Source organism: Neofelis nebulosa, chromosome 3 (genome assembly GCF_028018385.1).
Source record: "Neofelis nebulosa isolate mNeoNeb1 chromosome 3, mNeoNeb1.pri, whole genome shotgun sequence".
Classification (NCBI taxonomy): domain Eukaryota; kingdom Metazoa; phylum Chordata; class Mammalia; order Carnivora; family Felidae; genus Neofelis; species Neofelis nebulosa.
Window position 1 is genome coordinate 4,839,428 of NC_080784.1, and position 20,416 is coordinate 4,859,843.

The following is a 20,416-nucleotide window of genomic DNA, read 5'->3' on the forward strand; positions in this document are numbered from 1 at the left end:
CATATAAGTCATAGGAGTTTGTTTCTGTGTGTCTTAGTTCACTTGGCATAATACCCTCAGAGCCCATCCGTGTTGCCACAAACATCAAGATATCATTCTTTTGATGGCTAAGTAATATTCCACTGGGTGCATAGAACACATTTTCTTCATCCATTCAGCCACTGATGGACCCTTGAACTGTTTCCATAATTTGGCTGTTGTAACAAATGCTGCAATAAACATAGGGGTTCATGCAGCTCTTCAAATGAACATTTTTGTTTTCTTTGGGTAAATACTGAGTAGTGGAATTGGAGTTACTGAAGTCTATATTTCTATTTGTAATTTTCTGAGGAAGCTCCATACCATTTTCCATAGTGGTTTCACTGATTTACATCCCTACCAACCTTCGACATGGGTTCTTTTTTTGTCCACATTGTCACTAACACTTGTTATTTCTTGTCTTTTTGATTCTAGTCATTCATGTTTTCTTCTAGGAATTTAAAGTTTCAGGTCTCACATTTAGGTCTTTAATCCATTTTTAGTTTATTTTTGTGTATGGTATAATAAAGTCCTCCAGGTTCATTCTTTGGCATGTGGCTGTCCAGTTCTCCCAGCACCATTTGTTGAAGAGCCTGTCTTCCCCATTTTATATGCTTGTCTCCTTGCCCTAGATTGTCAAGATGGTGAATTTTATTTGTTAATAAAGTCAACAAAAACACGCTTCCAAAAAACTGCAATAATAACTATTCACCATTCTGGCTATTCATCATTACACCACATTGGATCATACGTTGTAATCAAGGTTTATCGTTTTCCCTTTCCTAGATGCTTCTTTATGTCCCACATGCATTAGCATGAGAATTTAGGATATCACAACAAAAATCAGTCACATGTGGCTAAACTGAGGAAGAATGTCATATTCAAAGACATGGCAGACAGTCTCAGGTGATACTAAGATTTATTGGAGCAGCTGGTCAGTTCTTACACAGGTAAAAGAAATGCCAATTTGCTAATCATCTGCTGAGGCCGTTCTCCACTCAGCTCTCCTGGTGATCAGCGAAAGGTGATTCAAAGTATGAACAGAGTTTTCTCTACCATACATGATCTGGGTGATATCAAGCCAACTCCTTAAATGATGATGACACTATATTGACAAACTGATGGATACATGAGTTAACACATGAAAATTCACCCAACTGTCTTTATCCCATAGAGTGTGTGTGTGTGTGTATGTGTGTGTATGTAGTATAATATACATAAAATATAGGGAATACATATTATATATATAATATACATTGTATATGAGATATATCATCTATACATGGCTTCAAATAGCTCTAATATGAGGTAGAAATTATACATGGAATAAGTAAAGATTAGCATGCTGGGAGATTGAGAGGGGTCAGATGTTCTACCTTTGAGAATCACGTAGAGCTTCCTGGTGTAGGCAGTGCTGATTTCAGGCCTAAAACCTGGATAATGTTTAGATCAATAACATGAGAGAAAATGACACAAGCCAAGCATAAACAGCAAAGCACTATCATGCCCTATTTTTGCAGACAAATTTACTCAGTAGTGAAAAACAATCTCTTAGGGGTTTTGTAAGAATTAAATCAGATAATGAACATGACAGGCTAAACATGCTTCACAGTGTTATTTGTAAATATGGTTCTTATCAATAATAATACTGCTATTGTTATTGTTTTGCTCTGTTGATAATAACAAGGACTCGGGCTCACTCAGAGCACAGATGCACAAAAGGAAATAATGGGGTGAAACAGATGTGCAATGTTGACCTAATTTCCCCAGATATAACTAATAAAGTACTGTTCCAGATATTCTTAAGAGCTCAAGGCCACCCCGTTCTTTCAGGTGTAGACAGATGACAAGCCTCAATACCCCACGTCCTGCAGAGGTGGCTGACCGCTCAGAACCACTGGGTTCTCCGGGTCAAGTGTGTCTGTTCTTTTTTGTGCATTCTTTGGATCCATCGAGGATAAAGAAGGTGTTATGTGCAATTCGGCGATGTGTAAATCTGACCAAACCATCCTTTTGGTCCTGAAGGTCTGGTCCTTCTGAAACGACTGAAAGCTTCTGGGCTACATACAACTTGGTTCTAAAATGCCAGTGGTGGACACAGTAAGTAAAGTATTTTGCTCACGTTCACCAGGAGTTAGCGGTGGTCCAAACAGAGGTTCTTTCGAAAGAGTTTCAAAAGAGGGCATTTTAGTCTATCAGTTGCTAAGTGCTGAATAATCCCAACTTGTGTATGTATTTTGAAGAGTATAACGAAAGATAGTTAGCACCTCTAAACAGTATAACAGATTCTATCAGTTAACTTATCATTCATTGATGAACTTGTAAAATCCCCATCTTATTTCCACAGTGATAGATGTGATTTCTCTTCTCTCACATTTGGTTTCCAGGAGTTAAAATGAAAACCTGTGCCCACACTGAAGTCACTGCATATTCTTGCACTCACAGAAGGACGCCTGTTGAGTATGTGACTTCTAGGAGCTAGGACAGAGAATACACATGACCACATAATAGATATCATAGTATTTTAAAGTTGGGCAGTGGTACTGGAAGAAAAGGAAGAATTTAACACCCTTACTTATGCTCAGAATCCCGGTTAAGACTTTCGTCATCATTTGCCTCTGATTTTTCTCCTGTCTGCTTCCTAGCCACAGTTTTATCTGTCATCACCTATGACAGTCTTTTCATCGTATTTGACTCATTAAACAATTTCTGTACTCTTGAGAACCACAGAAAGTCTTTTCTGTAAGACTGCTTTTCTGAAAAAAAAAATAAAACTGAACAATTCTGTACTTTGGGATAATATTTCTCTAATACTATCTCTACCTGCACTAACTACTCTCGAAATTTATATTCTCCAGCGAGTCACAAAGGAAAGCCAAAGTCTTCACGTTCATAAAATCAACTTTATATTTCATTGGTTTTGTTTTCATATGGTTAGCTTGCATGATATAAGTAGGTTTCAATGAATCAAAGCAGTATGCCAGTTTTGAAGTTTCTCACTAAGGAAGTTCACGGTCACAGGCGAGCTGATATAGTATGTATCTGCAGAAGTTCAGGTTGCTGAAGCTACTACAGAATGTTTCATTGTCATTTCTCCTACAACTTTTAGGAGATTTCTATTTGGTGACATCAATGTCGCATCTTGTGTCCGAAAATAATAGCGTTCTGAGAATCCATATCAATAAACCATACAAATATATCAGAAACCATTTACTGATATTAGGAAAGCTTATTTCATTGCCTCCTTTTAGTCATTAACCTCTTCAGCAAGAAGTGCTCTCCAGCTGGTGCACGGTGGGCAGGGGAAACAGAATACAGAAACAATGATACAACACGGGCTCTCCAGCAGGTAGGCGGCAAGACCACAGAAGGAAATGCGCTGGAGTGTCGGGGTAGAGGGGACTATGGGGGAATGTCAGCCTCTCCTGCCGGGTGGTGCCCTACCATGACATCCGCTCTCTGGAACCTCACCCAGCACAGCCAGAAGAGGTGAAAATGTCCCACATGGCTGATGGATCCAGGACTCACTGAAGGAAACAAATTTTGATGTTTTGAGTTATAACCCACTTGATCTTTGGACTCAAGTACCTACTTCACAAAAGAGATATAATAAGACACAAGGAGTTTTGCTGTTTTTTTTTTCTAGCAAACAACTGTTTTTAGGATATTTTCAGAAGAAGAGATGGCCTCCTCCCTACGTGGAGAGGAGGAAAGAAAAAATTGAAGAAACAGGGGGCTCACAAGCAGCCACAGAACACCTGCTGTTCTCAAGTCTGGGAAGGGAACCGCAGTTATAGCAACACTGTGTTTTTGGGGGGAGGGGAGGAATGAAATTGTTAGTTTAAAGGTACAATTAATAATGCAATATCCAAAACAAAATTTGAATAAAATATTGATTCCACATTAGTTCCCAATTTTTGTGAACGAGGGAAAACACATATACACAAGGTCAAGTTCTCGCCACAGTGAGTCACTTAGCAGCGGGTGATATGGGTCCAATTCAACCTAGTGGCATAGGCAGGGTGTGATAATTACCAGAACAGGGTCGATTCTAAATGCCATAAAAGAGAAAAGAGAAAAACCTTTCAACTTCTTAAATGATTGGGAATCAAGAAATATGTGCATTTGATCTGGACCTCATGAGATGAGAATTATATTATTCAGCACTGGTAAACAAAATCCTTAAATCTAAGATCTGAACATTCCTTGGAGAGGTTCTAATCCAAATCCCTGACTTTACCGATAAGAAAACAGAATAACACTACCAATACCAGTGATCTGTCAACAAAAAACGCGTTCACCTAAGACTTTCTACTAAGCTCGTTTCAAGAAGACAGGCTTACTCAAAATGAAGGGATGTTTTAAAATTCTCCTGTGACCTCTCGCATGAGAAACAGCACCCACAGCTAATGGAATGAAGTCAAATCTCCAAATTAAGTTTCAAGCATCTTTCTTGAAGTTGTGCATACATTTCAAGATTTGAGAAAGGAGAAGGAAACACAACTGAGAAATCACAGCACTTCTAAGATTTGAGGGATAAAGGCAAAAAAAAATGGACAAGCAGACAATGCTTGATGAGTATACCATTTTATTTCTCACGCACTTGGTTCTTGGAAATGAAAACAATTATGAAACTCACCATATTATCTTAAAGACAAATGAAGTCGTACGTAAAACACTTGGGAAGAGGCCTGTGATAAAAAGTTTAAGAAACATAGTTAAGTGTTTCTGATTGAGGTTTCCTGATGCGCCAGCCCTGAGCTGAGCTGTCCGGGGGGACCTTCCCCCATCTCTGTCTCCCCTCAGTGGCTTCCAGACCTCCCCGCATTGCTGTCCATCTGTCAACGTGGGTCATCTTCAGATGGCCATGTAACTATAATGTTTGTTTTTAAAATTTCGTTCACCCTTATTAAAATGAAAGACTGAAAACTTCCCATTTAATATAACAGTTCCAACGGTAGCTTACAAAAAGGGAATACATTTTATTTACCAACTTAGGCGGTTTTTCAACCAAAAGCATTCTGCAGAGCCTGAAGTAGCACGTGTTATAATTTACCACGAGGACACTCTCCCGCTTTCAGTAACTCTATGTACCCTCGTCTAGCTCGCAGAAATTTTTCACTTTGGAATCATTTGCCATTAATGAATGATCCAGACAACCACACTTAAGAAACTCACTATTTTTTTTTTTTAAGTTTTCCAGACATGCATGTAATTCTACTTATAACATTCTGATCATGCAGACATTTCCTTGAGATCTCTGACATTTTCCCCGTCATGTATTTTGCAATTTAAAGTCCTAGGATCGTTCATCTGAAAAATGAAGTGATTGGCAAAAGAATAATTTATCCGGAATCCTTTGATATTTGGCTTCTGCCTCCTGCCCATATTGACTTTTAACGTGTCCTCTGGATATGAAAGATAATATGTATCATTTTCAACATTCATAAAGCTCACTCCACGTTAATTTCACTTTTGATTTTTTTTTTTTTTTCTCATCAATGATAGACTGGCAGCCCCCTTAAGTTTTAAATGTTGTCATCTGGAAATGTCAGAAGGCTGTACACAGCAAACATTAGGACAACGTACAGGATAATTTCCCCATCTTCTCTCTGATAGGTGTCCAATTTTCTTATTTACCCAGTAAACATACCCATGCACGCACAGCCCATCTATATAATTTAAATCATGCTGATAAATTACTGGTTTTCTTTCTTCTCCTTGGATTCCAAGCTATAAATGGATTTTAGTCAATAGTATTTACTATTTGTGTACATTTTGCCTAATTTATGGCTCTTGACTAAAGAATTGCAGTGGGAAGCGGCAAACCTCTTTCTAAAGAGGTTGAATCCCTTCTAAGGGATTTACAGAACAGAAAAGAATGCTGCACACTAATGAAGCCTATTCAGACACTGCAAAGAGTTTGCAGGATAGAGCACCCAAACCAAAGTATGTGCTTTCACAAATAGTTTATTTCCATTCTCCCGGCATTATTAAACTGTCTACTGAGAAAATATGCTGTGTCAGGCTGGGGTTGTAATCACTGGAAGAAAATTCAGAAATGTTTAAAAAAAGCTGCAAAAAGTTCCAAATGGGCATGTGTCTCACGGGCGTGGGGCACCCCCACCCCTCCTCAGAAGGGTCCTAAAGCTTTAGAAAATAAGGATGCGGTGGATTGCGTTTAAAACAAATGTACACAAGTTCCCAATTTCTTTCCCAGTTCTGCTTATAATTCAGCCTTTTAGCACCATCATCACTAAGTGTAACAGGAACTGGGTAATCCGCCACGTTCTCTCTCTGGGCTCTCTGTGAGTCTCGGGGAATCTGGTAACAACCGCTTAGTTAATTACTTAGCCACTCTCCTCAAGGGGCTGGTTGACAGTCTTGCTGTAGCCAGCAGGCATCTTGCAGCAAGGTGCACACGGCATGGAGAGGATCCACAGCAGAGGCGCGGGGTGGGGTGGGGACAGGGAGAACAGGATGAGCCTGGGGCAGGACAGAGCTCCCAGAGATACACAGAGAGGAAAGTCTCTAAAGTCTCTAAAGTCCACAACTACATTTGCACACGCTTACATAAAGCATCTTCCCAGCTTCTTCCTCCCACATTCCCTGTCTCAGTCAATGACTTCATCCTTTACCCAGTTCCTTTACTTTGAAATGTCAACCTCCCAACATATGTAAAGCATGCAGGCACCGGGCCCAACGGAGGTTAGATGCTCATCTCTGCTCCTTCGCTCACGTGCCCCATGTCCTGCTTCCCTCTGTGACTGATCTCCACTTCCCATTGTCGCCTGCTCCAGCCCAGGCCTCTCCCCTTCACGCCCAGTTTCCACTGTGTCCAGAGCCAGGTCCCTGGCCCCCTCTCCTCCAACTCACACCCCCCCCCCCAAGCTGGTGCCTCTTACTCAATAATCTTCCGAATCCTCAGCCCCCGTAGGCTCTGTATGCACCATGCGATGGGCATGGACAGCCATCAAAACAACTACTGAAATGCCTGTAGGTAAGAATGGCGAGTCCCAAGATTGAAGAAAAACTGTAGCCTCTGTCTGTCCATCAGAGCACCCACCTCGCAGAAAGCAGCGCCCCTGCCCACAGAATTAAAGCAAGTGTTTTATTTTTACGTTGTTTCCTTCAAGAGAAACAGAAGTATTCTACAGGTGGGGAAAGGCCTGGAGTATAGGAGGGAAAAATGCTTCTGTTTGGGAAGAATTCTCGCAGGCAGTGGGAGCCAAATTGGTCCTAAGAAGCTTGGACAGAAGGTTGTTACATTTTAATTGCAGGATGTTGGGGGAAAGTCACACGGGCAAATGCGTAAGCAAAAGTACAGGTGCAATGTTGATCTTTTCTACTGTATAAGCCTGGAATAAACCGCTAGCCCATGCAAATTAACATTTGTATGTTCAATTCATCTGTTTTAAAGACAGTTGTTAGAGCAGTTGTAGGTTGACAGCAAAATTGAAAGGAAAGTACAGAGATTTCCCGTAGACCCCCTGCCCCCCACCACACGCAGTCTACCGCATGTCAACAACTCTCATCAAATGGTACATTTGTGACAAGTGATGAGCCTACAGGGACACTTCGGAGGGTTCACTCTTGTTGACAATCCTATGGGTATCATTAGAGTATTACAAAGCATTATCCCTGTCTTAAAAAGTCCTCTGTGTTTAGCTTAATCATCCGTTCCCTGGCCAACCCCCCTGCTCCCAGCTAAGGATCATTTTACTGTTTCTCTACTTATGCCTTTTCCAGAATGTCTTCGAGTTGGAATCACAGTATGTGACCTTTCACACTGCCCCCCCCTTTTTTTTCATTTTTAATATTCATTTAAGATTCCTTGATGTCTTTCAATGACTGGATAGCTCACATATTTCGTTTTTGCTCATTTCTTTTCAGGACTGAATATTATTCCATTGTCTGGATATATTAGTGTGTAGTTATCCATTCACCTGTTAAAGAACACCTCGGTTGTTACTTCCACATCTTGGCAAATAAGAATAAAGCTGCTACAAACATCACCTGCACGTCTCACTGAACACATATGTTTTCAACTCCTCTGGATGAATACTATGGTAAGAGAATGTTTGATTTGCAAGAAACTGTCCAGCTGCTCTCCAAAGTGGCAGTACATTTGACATGTCCAGCAGAATAAATGAGAGTTCCCGTTGTCCACATCCCTACCAGCATCAGGTGATGTCCTGGGTTTTGATTAATGTAAAAGATGTGTAGAAACTTACTATTCGACTTGACGTACCCCAATACCGAACATTCTTCCAGTCTGGTTGTGTTACGATAAAGACCAAAAACTAAAATCACGGGGAGGGAAAGGTCAATAGAAGTATATAAAAAAAATTGTAAAATGATATATTTCATTTGGATACTAAATTTAGAGCTACATTTTCTGGTGACCAAAATCAAAAGGGGACTAGCATGAGTTCCACGGTGCTCAATTAGCCAATCGCTTCTATCTGTGGAACATGGACCGTGTTCCAGAAATTGTTTTGCACACCGGAGACAAAGTAGTCATTAAAGTATTCAGAAGCCCTACCCTCGTGCAACTCATATGACAGTAGAGGGGAGAGATATTATACAAATATACTGATAACAGAAATTCCAGTTAGTCATCCAGATTCTGATAATAACAGGACTGAGCAACAGGGCGGAGACAAGGAGCAAGACAAAGGGAGACTTATTTTAGAGCAAACAGGATGCAGAAGGGCTCTTGTGGAGGGGTATGTGGACACAATTCTGAAAGAATTGAGTTCACCGGAAAACATGAAACACGAGTTCCTTCAGATCAACTCTTTTTTGGCTTATATACAATTCTGAGAAGAAAGCCTCAAAGGATAGAAATGCCATGATCAGCAGGACATTACAGGACCCACAAAGCCATGTTACTGGGGGGCATTTATCATAATTAGCTTCATAATGTCTTCATTACATAATTCAATTTTTTATACTTTCTCCTTCCTACCCAATGTGGTTCAAAATTCTTTCCACATCAAGTCGATACCTATCAATGGGTGTATTGTTTGATATTCTCTCCTGAAACACTGTCAGCAACCGGCCCTCCCTTAAGGGAACCACAGGGTGGGACATAAGAGGCCGCAATGATGTTAAAATCATGCCCCACAGGATCAATGAGGCTCAAACTAGCACAAAATTTAACACTTGTTTTTCAGAGAACTGTTTCCCCATAATCAGCTTTTCAGACCCCACTGGTAAAACCACTAGCTGTCTCTGCAGAAGCCTGGATTCAAGGTCAACTGACATGGTTCTAGCCCATGAGCAAGCATTCCTTACACAAGATAACAAGCCAGGACCCCACCCAGTTTGCACCTGCTCTGGGAGCGTGCCCACAGCCCCTTCCCCTTGTCCCCAAGTTTCCTCCTGACGTCAGGGGCTGAAGTGTGCCTTCTTCTGGTATGAAGTCTACCCCCAGTGTGAACACGGGGTGTATGTCACATGCATGTTTGCTCAGTGTGCATGCCTCATACTTCCTCATCACTACTCATAAGTTCCCCCCACCTTTCATGCACATGCATGCACCCTAAGCTTAAAACTTCCCCGTTTAGTGGTTCAGGGAGTTACAGCTTGGAGAATCCTTGCCTGTGCTCTCCTTATTTGCTGCAAATAAAGACTGCTTTGTGTGACAACTCCTCCCGGTGAAGTCTCCACCTGTAACTGACCCAGGAGTGAACTTCCGTGAGTTCAGTCACAATCTCATGCACTTTCTTTACTGACTTGGGAGAGCACAGGACTCCCAACGCCAGGAAGTTCTGGGCCCCTCTTGGCACATCACATGACTCTGCGTATTCAGTTCGCATCACTGAGGCAGGGGAGAGACAGGCCAGTAGGCGGAGCTCCGCCTGTGGACCTGGCTCCTTGTCCCAATCGCCATCAGTGAGGTGTTTCGTTTCGGGGTTACTGATCGCTGACACCATCTAAAGTAATCTCATTTTCAGTTTGGAACAAATTGCTTCTTATGGATGACTTATCATAGCAACTGCATTTGGGTGACTTATTTCAACAGCTTTTGACAGAAGTGGTGATACACAAAATCTACTCAGAGGCGGGAGTTGGCTCTGTATGTGTAGCCTGGAGGGCTCTGGGGTCACTTCAGGGGGTCAGATCAGTCACATCTTAGGTGAGGGCAAATAGGTCTTAAATTCCAGCAACACCCTGTTCTTACTAAGTCAGATCCTTACTCTCCCATCTGTGGCTTTTACTTTTAGACCATCATCTCCACTATATAATATCTGACTCTTCAGTTCTTTCCATCACACCTCATTGCTTGAAGAATATGAAATATAAGGTAATGGATAATAAAACAAATGGTTAAGGTAACTTTTTAAGGAAGCCCGAGAAATGAAAACTTCTGGAAAGGTAGACTCAATAGGATATAAACTTTGTACAGTCTCTTCAGAAATACCAAGTGAAAACCGAAGGCAAAGTGATGACAAAGGTGTGCAGGACAAGCAGATAGGGAAGCATCTTAAGTGGAACAGCCTTTTTATTCTAGTTCAATAGTGAGGATTTTCCTTTTTTTTTTTTAAGTTTATTTATTTTTGAGAGAGAGAGAGAGAGAGAGAGAGAGAGAGAGAGAGAGAGACAGAGCGTGAGAAGGGGAGGGGCAGAAAGGGAGACACAGAATCCGAAGCAGGCTCCAGGCTCCGAGCTGTCAGCACAGAGCCCAGCGTGGGACTTGAACCCAGGAATTGTGAGATCATGACCTGAGCCAAAGACCGATGCTTAACCAACTGAGCCCCGCAGGCACCCCTATAGTGAGGATTTTTGGTTTAAAATTTCTTCTCTGGGGTTTCACTGATGGCTTCTCACAAAACTCTGAAGAATAAGATTGAGGGATAAATGTGTAAGGGCTGAGTGATCTGCAAAGATCGTGTGCTAGGACCATGAAGTGGGAAGCGAGGCTGGGGAAAGGGCAGTGAGGAGATGACCCTGAGTCCCCCTGACCCCTGTGTCACAACCGTTCCCCCAGGGTGTAGCACACCCGGACGACAGTGTGCTCCCAGTGCCTACACTGCACTTCCTGGCTGGACCTACGTATACTTGCAACATGACTCCATCCCACTGGTAACCAGCTGTCCCAGCGTCCTAGAGACCAAGCGGCTTCCAAGGGTCAGGACTTAGTGCCTAAAATCACTATAGTCCCAGACAAAGCGGGAAAGTTGGTCCTGTTTATATACATGCGAGCCAAGAACACCAGTTAACGTCTAGCTAAATTCAAAGTCCTATGTCTTTATACCTCTTGGCATCATCGTTCGGCAGAGTGATTACACACAGACACATAAGATGGGCAACACTATTCACTTAAATTGGTCGAACGAGTGAATGGCTATGAACTGACTGCACAGTAAAAAACTCAGATAGGTGAAAAGGGTTAAGCAGTACAAACTTCCCCTGAAAAAACTAAGTAAGTCATGGGGCACCTGAGTGGCTCAGTCCATTAGGCATCTGACTTTGGCTCAGGTCATGATCTTACAGTTCGTGAGTTCCGCCCCCACGTCGGGCTCTATGCTGACAGCTCAGCAGAGCCTGGAGCCTGCTTCGGGTTCTGCGTCTCCCTCTTTCTGCCCCTCCCCTGCTCGCACTCTCTCTTTCTCTCTCTCTCAAAAACAAATGAACATTAAATATTAAACAATAAATAAATAAGTCATGGAGATGAAAATTATAGCACAGGAACCTCATCAGAACTGTAATACACTTATGGTGAGCCTCTGGTAAAGTACAGAATTGTTCAATCACTATGGTGAACGTCTGAAACTAAATTTACTCTGTCCACTCTACCGCAACTGAAAATTGTCAAAATTAAAGAAAACCTTAAACTAACAACTTCCAGTGCACATCTCGAGTCCCAAACACTTCCCTGCACTCCACACGGGCATACCCAAGAGTCTTCTGGTTAGCCCCACTTGCTTATCTATCGCACAGGCTTCTCAAACTTGTCCCTTCCACACCAGGACAGCCAGTCTTTGTGAATGGCATCATCTTTCACCCAGACTGCAATCCCTTCCCTGGTTTCTCTTGTTCTCTTACCAGATCCAGTGTGCCACCAGTTTCCAGGTGATTCTACTCTTGCGCTCCAAACGTCCTTCCTTATCTACTCCCACCGCTGTACCTTCCTGAGGTCCTCCCCATTTCTCAGAGCCTGCCCACTGGCCTCTTGCCTTCAGCTGGGGTCAGAGGAGAACTCTTCCACAGCCTTGTCTTTAGGTGTGTGGTCTTGTCTTCCTTTTCTTCTCATTTATTGAACACGTTCCTCTTGGGTTTTGAAAGGTAGCTCGGATCTGACCTCAGAGGAATCCTCGTGGATATGTGGCCCTATCCCAGCCACCCCAGGGTGGATGACTCTCCTGATCCCTCACTCCCCTATGAGAATGCAAGTCCCTCGGAGGCAGGGACAATGTGTGCGGTGTCTCTGGTTCCCAATGCTGAGCACCATCGCCCAGGACAGACACACGGCAGCCACCACTGGGCTTGTTGGAAGGGGAGGAAGCAGAAGCACCAAGCTGGGGTGGGAGCTGAGCCCGCAGCCTGCACAGAGAGCCTCCCAGGCCCTCCCATCTTGCTGTTTTGCCTATTTACCATCTATTCTGCCTCAAACATGTGTTAAGTGGTTAAGAATATACTTTTTTGGAGGAAAAAAAAAAGCGAAGTCTATGGCCATTCTAAATTCACTGGAGCCACAACTAAGAAGGCAAGATTCTCTTAACCACAGAAAGAACAGAAAACTCTTTTTGATAATTTATTCTTCAAGAACCTGAATCTACATGAGCTCAAGCTAGTCAGATCTTTCACCAACACATCCCTCTCCATATTTACAGACTACATCACCTTTGTTTCCATGAGGACCAGGAAAGACAGTTTTAGAAGCAATGCCCTGCCCAACACAGTTCTGCCCAACCCTCACCCCAACCCCCGCAGGGGAAGAGTCACCATCCTGCCCTGTGCCAGCTTGTGATCGCTGGGGCCAGCACGGTGCTACCGCACTTAAGATAGGAAGTTCAAGGCTCCATAAGAATGTTTTCTGGGGGTATGTGGGTGGCTCAGTCAGTTAAGGGGCTGGCTCTTGATTTATGTGCAGGTCATAATCTCATAGTTCGTGAGTTTGAGCCCCACGTGGGCACTGTCAGTGCAGAGCCTGCTTGGAATTCTCTCTCCCTCTCTCTCTCTCCTCCCCCCACTCAAAAATAAATAAATAAACTTAAAAACATGAAAAAAGAATGCTTTCTCAAATCCTGACACATAATGAGGGGTAACTTATATCAAAGAAGTTTTGAGTTGAACAGTGGCAAAAAAAGTAAGATGTTATTTTGGAATTAAAGGCACAATAAATGCTACGACCAACTACCTTCATTCTGTGCTGATATGTTTCAGAAGGCTCTCATAAAATATTCCTTGGCTATTTTGCCAGAAGGGAAATTAGGAAAAGGAAACTCCACAGTAGATTTTTACATCAGTTAGCAACAAAGAGGGTCCCAAATCCAACCGACAAGCAAATTAATTCAGAATGTTGGAAGTTGGGAAATTCTGGTCATCAATTCTGAATAGGTTTTATTTTCAGGTATACCATCAGGAGCACAGAACAGAGAAACAACACAGGGTCCAGAGCCATCTCATTTTACAGCACGTCTAAGAAAAGACGCAGCTAATCTCCATTTGTCTTTGCAGATGAACTGGCAACAGAGTGTGGCTCATTTTGTAGATTGTTAACCTCCAGCTCATCAGACTGTGTTGTCGGCCAAGAAAGTGACAGGTTGAATTGTGGTCATCTGTAAATCATCTTATTTTGTCTTTCAGGATGAAAACCATCAACACACAATTGATGTCAGGTATTAGAACACAAACAATACATTGCTAATACTCTTACAACACAACACATTCTCCTCGTTAGACTCTACAATCCTACTATTGCTTAAAATTAAAAAAAAAATAACTTTCAGAGTATTAATTGCACTCTTATGGGAAGGGTGTTCTACTTAGTGCCGAAACCAGGCAAAGCATGGTACCTGTCTTTTGAAAAGTGCATGATCTGTACCTTATTAAAAACGGCTTTTAAAGCTTGGAGAGATTCATTCAGAAAATCTGCTCTAAAATGCAAAGCCAGTATGCACCAGGGAAGATGTTATTTGGGAACCAAAAGTGAAAGACAATCTATGTAATAAACACTAAAATAATAGCAAGGAGATTATATTTTCTCAAGAAAATTATATTAATCACAGAGCTGGAATACTTGCATTAAAATACTTTATCCTAACCAAATAGATAAGGGTCAAGGACAAGACAGTGACTCACTGTAAAATCCTTTTTTTTTTTCCTCTTCTCTTTGCTTGCAGATAATAGCAACACTACTAATAACTGGCAACATTTATTAGACACAGTCCTTGGAAAGTTAAAGATTCTTCATGAGCACAACAGGCAGCTTAGTAGCTCTATCACTTTGGATAGAACTAAAGGCACAGCTACCTTCTTACACACAAGCTATACTGAGAGCTGAGGAGATATTTCAGTTATGTAGAAGTCAGTACGGTGGAAGGATCATGAAACCAAGCCACCAATCTGATGGCGGTGGTCCTGGTGGGGGAAAAAAAAGAATCTGGAGCTCCCTGCTGGCCAGCCTTTACTCTCTAAGTGGCTAGATGTGGGAAGGAGACTGGGCCCATAGGTATGGGAGCAGATCTAATCAAGGGGCTCATACAGGGTCCTTTAAGATCTTCTACACAACAGATTTAATACCTTAGGAACTGTGAAAGCTGTTCCAGTGTGCACTGGGCGAATACATTCTGACTAATGGTGGTCCCAGGCATGAACGTCCAGCTAAGCCCAGATGTGCATTTGAAGCCAGTTTCCACCTTACCCATTAACTGTTTACCCTGAGCAGGGCAATCGCTCTCATTTTCAGAAGATTTTTTTCAGCTTTGTAAAAATCAGGGTGATAATGCCTGATTCTCAGGGCTCGTGGGAGAATGAAACCCCATTCCAGATGTATCCAGCACAGAACAAAATGAAAAGGACGACGGCCGTTTTTGTTACTGTGACCAAGTGACCCCACACCTTTAACTATGGTGATGTGTCTTTCACGGTCCGAGGTTTGAAATGTGCTCTCTGAATAGACGTGGAGGAAGTTTGGAATCCGTGTTTCTCATTCTCAACCAAGCGATTTTATCTATTTGTTCATGTCGCTTACCTATCTCCTTTGAAGTGGGTCTAACTAAGACTACTTTAGCATGTGGGGAGTGCTTTGGAACCAAGAAACACGTTTGTGGAGGGAATAGTAGTGAATGGGGGTATCTTGACAACAAGAAAATGATGGAGACGTTTCAGTCCACCCAGAGATGCATCAAGGAAGAAATAGGTAAGCAAGGAACAAAAAATAGATAATGCAATTTAGAATTCCTGCCTATTCGAATGTATTAAGTATAAAGAAAGTATTAAGTATAAAGAAAGTAAAAGTATAAAGAAAGTATTAAGTATAAAGAAAGTAAAAGCTAGTGCAGCCCTCACAGTTAACAAAATGTGGGTTACACAGCAGGTGCTAGTTAATTTATTTACCTCTTGGCTTCAGATCTGCTCCACATCGCCTGCTCTGTGATCAGAGCTGAACATGGTGAATGTTTCTCTTTGCCCAAGTGAAGTGATGTTAAGCTGGGTCAGTTAAGGTATTGGAAGGATCCTGGAGGAGGAAGGAGTTTCTCCGCGCTCCTCTCTCCAGCTGTGGACAACAGCCAGGAGCACCGACACCCCTCTGCTGGCAGCTTCTCCACAGCCTCTGGAGTGGCTGGCGATCTCTCCATAAATAGACTTAGCGCCCTCCCAGACTGCTGTGTGGTCCGCAAGACATAGCACCTCCCCAATTTCAGCACAACACAGTCACACTGGGCCTGTCCATTTTCCAGTGAACCATGGCTGTGCTGTATAGATCTCGTCCTGGGAGCGGGGCCTCCCCCTCCACACCATTTGTTCCTTCTCTGGGTGGACGTGACTCAGCCCCAGAGGCAGTAACTTCTCCCTACACCTGCAGTCCCGATATTCTTTTACCCATGAGTACATCATGCCCCATTTTCCCAATTCCTCATCCACTGAACGTTATAGCAAACTTCCTCGTTTTCAAATGACTCTGTGGTTTCTGCCTTTTGAGTGGACTCTGGTGCTGTAGATATTAAAACTGAAATAGCTAACATTGGAAAGGAATCTGGCAGCTAAAACAATAAATCTGGGATGTAGATGAATGGTTGTAAGGTAATATAAAAATGAGGCCCAGTGAGGAATCCCTGTCTTTGTTTCCTTGCTCTTTTACATGCAAGGGGAGAGTTAGCTGAGTGTTGTTAACAGCAAATATAGTAATGAAATTAATTTAAAGAGTTATGAATAGTTATTAGAAATTTATGGGGATTTATCTGCTGGTCTGTAAACAGTCTGAAGTGAGAGTCCAGTATGCTTTCTGTTGCATAGAATTAGAACTGCAGGATGAAAATATTGTGTGTGTGTGTATATATATATATATATATATATATATATATATGTATATATATATATATTTTTTTTATATATAAAATATTGTACATACAGACATTTTATATATATATATATATATATATATATATATATATATATATATAGTCTTCGTAGTATTAAAGGTCACTTTTTTACAAGACGATTTGGGTGAGGGATAACGGGAAAAAAAAACCCACCACCCCCAAAAAAGTCAAGCAGCACATGCTTTGTATTCTCAAATTTCCTTGTCTGAAATGAGAAGAAATACAATAAATTAAATAATTGTATTTCTTTACAAATGGAAATAATGCTCTCCCCTGCAATGTACAAAAGGATGCTTTATGTATTTTAAGATGAAATGGTTGACAGTATTTAATTTAACAACTTCAAAATTGAATCTAGAGATCTACATCCAGAATAGTGGCAGCTGGAATACAGAATATGTGCTCCAGAGCACAACAATCATAACTGGTGAGAAGTAGCAAGAACAAAAAAGCCTCTGGAAATTGTCCTAGAAACCTACATCAAAAGAAGAAACAATAAAAAAGGAAGAAACATTTAATCTGGAAAATCTGGCTTATTTTCAGAAAATGACAAGAAGATCCTAAAATTCATGGGGATATTCAAAGAATCTACAATAACCAAAGCAATCATGAAAACAAAGAAAAAGTAGGGACTCACACGTCCATATTTTATTTTAATTTTTTTTTATTTAAAAATTTTTTAACCTTTATTGATTTTTGAGACAGAGAGAGCATGAACGGGGGAGGTTCAGAGAGAGAGATGGAGACACAGAATCTGAAACAGGCTCCAGGCTCTGAGCTGTCAGTACAGAGCCCGACGTGGGGCTCGAACTCACAGACTGTGAGATCATGACCTGAGCCAAAGTCGGACTCTCAACCAACTGAGCCACCTAGGCGCCCCTCGTCCCTATTTTAATACTTACTACAAAGCTATGGTAATCAAGATTATGTTATACTGGCATAGTAATAGGCATATTGATTAATAAATAGAATTCAGAGCCCAGAAATAAGGTTCACAGAAACAGTCCACTGAGTTTTGAAAAGGATGCAAAAACAATGCAGTGGAAAATGAATGGGCTTTTCGACAAAAGGGCTGAGACCAATGGGTATTCACATTGAAGAGAATGAAGTGGAACCCGTTCATACATCATAAAAAAATCAGTTCATAATGAATCCTAGGCCTAAGTATAAAAAATTTCTAGGACTCTTTCAGAAAAATATCGGGGTAAATCCTTGTAACCTTGGATTAAGTTGAGGTTTCATAGATATGACATCACAAGGACAATCAACAAAGAAAAAACCATTGGACCTCATCAAAATTAAAAGCTTTGTTTTTCCAAAAACATCATCAAAAAAGTGAAGAGACAACCCACAAAACTGTAGAACATTTTTGGAAATCACTCGATATGATAAGGGACTACTATCTGTAATATATAAAGATTTCTTAGAAAAAATAAACAGGAAAATTACTCAATTAAAAATGGGCGAAAAAAAAAGAGCAAAAAATAAAAAGGAAAATTACTCAATTAAAAAATGGGCAAAAATTCTGTATAGACACTGCTCCAAAGAAGATACACATCTGGCCAAGAAGCACATGAAAAAGGTGCCCAACATCATTAGCCATGGAGGAAATGCAAATCAAAGCCCACAATTACATCAGTTCAAATCCGCCAGAATAACTCTAACCAAAAACATTCTTAAGAAGTACTGATAAGGATGCAGAGAAATTGGAACACTACTCTACAGCTGATAGAAATGTAAAGTGGTATCATCATTTTGGAAAACACTCTAGAAGTTCCTGAAAACATGGCCATATTATCCACCAAATACAGTCCTAGTTATCTACTCAAGAAAAATAAAAACAAGTCGACATAAGAACTTGTACACAAATGTTTATACCATTACTCATAGTTGCAAAAAATGGAAACAACCCAAATGTCCATCAACAGATGAGTAAATGTGGTGTATGTCCATAAACCTGAACATTATTCAGAAATACAAAGAAAAGACCACATTTTGTGTGACTGCGTTTAATAGGAAATGTCCAAAAAAGGCAGATCCATAGCAACAGAAGAGAGACCAGTGTTTGCTTAGGGCTGGAGGGGCTGAGGGAAAATGGGGAATGACAGAAAATAGATACAGGATTTCTTTTTTTGAGTTGATGAAAATGTTGCAAAATTGATTGCGGTGATGGTTGCATAACTCTGGGACTATATTAAGAATTACTGAATTTCACAGTTTAAATAAGTGAATTTTAGGGTATGAATTATATTTCGGTAGCTTTTATTAAAAAGAAATACAGCTCAGGGCTGGGGTACAGAGTATAGTAGAGGATATTGAAATTAAAATTCACTATAATTTCCACATCCACATTATATTGAAAGAAATATTGAAATTTGAGAATGAAAAAAAATGGAATGCAAAACACCTGCATTAATTCAGTTTGAGAATGAATAAAGAAGAGTGACCAGAAGACTGGAAAAGTTTCTTGGTTTTTCGAAGGAGGAATGAGGAGGAACTCAGAATCTTGAGATTGGTGAGTTTCACCCTCTCCCTGGAGGTCCCTTTCCTCCCTACCTCCCTTAAAAGACTCTTACTGGAGCCTCACAAGATCCCGTTCAGATATCTCCTCCTCTTCCTTAACATTTCCTCAAGGATAGATCTTCCTGTGCTACTGACCATATCAGTACATATAATTATATATATTGACTATATAAGGAGACAATATAGCCAATTTCGGTAAAAGGTCAATCCCTATATTTATGAATCCACATGCATTTGATCATCGGCATTCCTTGCTTGAAGGAAAGTCCTCCTGGCAAAGAGAAGAAACACACAATAGAAGTGCCTCAGATAAAATCAAGGAGAGAGCTGTGATTCCCTTTCAGTGTTAAGGGAAGAAACTATTTCCTAAGTCCAATTCATTTCCTCTTCCACTCTTAAAAATGTTCTAATTTAGAGGGTTAACTAATCACCTTCACTGTACCATGGTCTGCACCAACATGGATGGGAAGGAGCAGGCTAGAAGTCATACCATGGTGTTTAGGCCCTGAGAGAGTCTGAGGTCAGCAACCTTTGGTTCCCTTCTGTCACACACAGCATAGGGCTGCTTCCCGCACCATAGTGAGCGGGGACCACAAGGAAGCAGCTGCAAGATGGATGGCTCGACTCCAGCAGCCTGATGGAGTCTTTAAGTGGGTGAGCCCAATCACCAAGAGCCTACCTAGGTTGCTTAGGCATCAGGAATGTATGGAACCTATCCCATTTCTGAAAGACTAGAGCACAGATCATTGCATCCGTGGACCCTTTGATGAAAAACGCAGCAAAGACATGAGCAGGTCCCAAGGACCTAGCCTATACCTCCATTGGACATCAGCCCAAACAGCATCAAACCAGACATGCTTCCTGCCTCTATCAGGATGTCACAATAGTGCCTTTCTTTTTTTTTCCTTTTTTTCCTTCCCTTCTTTTTTGCCCTGTACATGAGGGGAAAGGAAAAGGAGGGTAAAGGAGAAAAACACCAAAATGTGGTGAATTTACTCGAGAGACTAAATTCGCCTGAAACGTAAGAGTTTCTGCTAGGAGAAGCTAACAGTTAATTTTCACGCTTACACCTGATAATACACCCCAGACCACCCTCGGTACATGTCATCAGAGGGAATAGGAGGTTCGAAGGAGGGTGAGGCCATACATTGAAGAGATGAGTTTATTTTGAGGTTTAGGAAGTGTCTTATTCATCTTTTGTTTCCAGTGCCCAGGTCCTAGGATATACTTACTAGTGCCTAGACCCCAGGGTATACTGGTGAACGTGGGAGTCCATATGCTTCCCGAATTTGCACTCTAAAGGAGTAGGGATACTCAAT

The 20,416-nt window shown here is 41.4% G+C and overlaps 1 protein-coding gene across 5 annotated transcripts in view; it reads right to left on the reverse strand.

The window, feature by feature from the left end:
* The window catches only part of CSMD1 (CUB and Sushi multiple domains 1), a 2,016,488-nt gene that overhangs the window by 1,434,704 nt on the left and 561,368 nt on the right, over positions 1–20,416 (reverse strand). Inside the window, exon 1 of one of the 5 annotated variants that reach the window (XM_058719854.1) lies at positions 15,589–15,814. The exons of the other annotated variants lie outside the window; for them this stretch is intronic. Within the exon in view, the coding sequence (XP_058575837.1) occupies positions 15,589–15,614 (26 nt within the window). The 5' untranslated portion in view covers positions 15,615–15,814. Of the gene's footprint in view, positions 1–15,588; positions 15,815–20,416 lie in introns of those variants that run through there. 5 annotated transcript variants of the gene reach the window in all.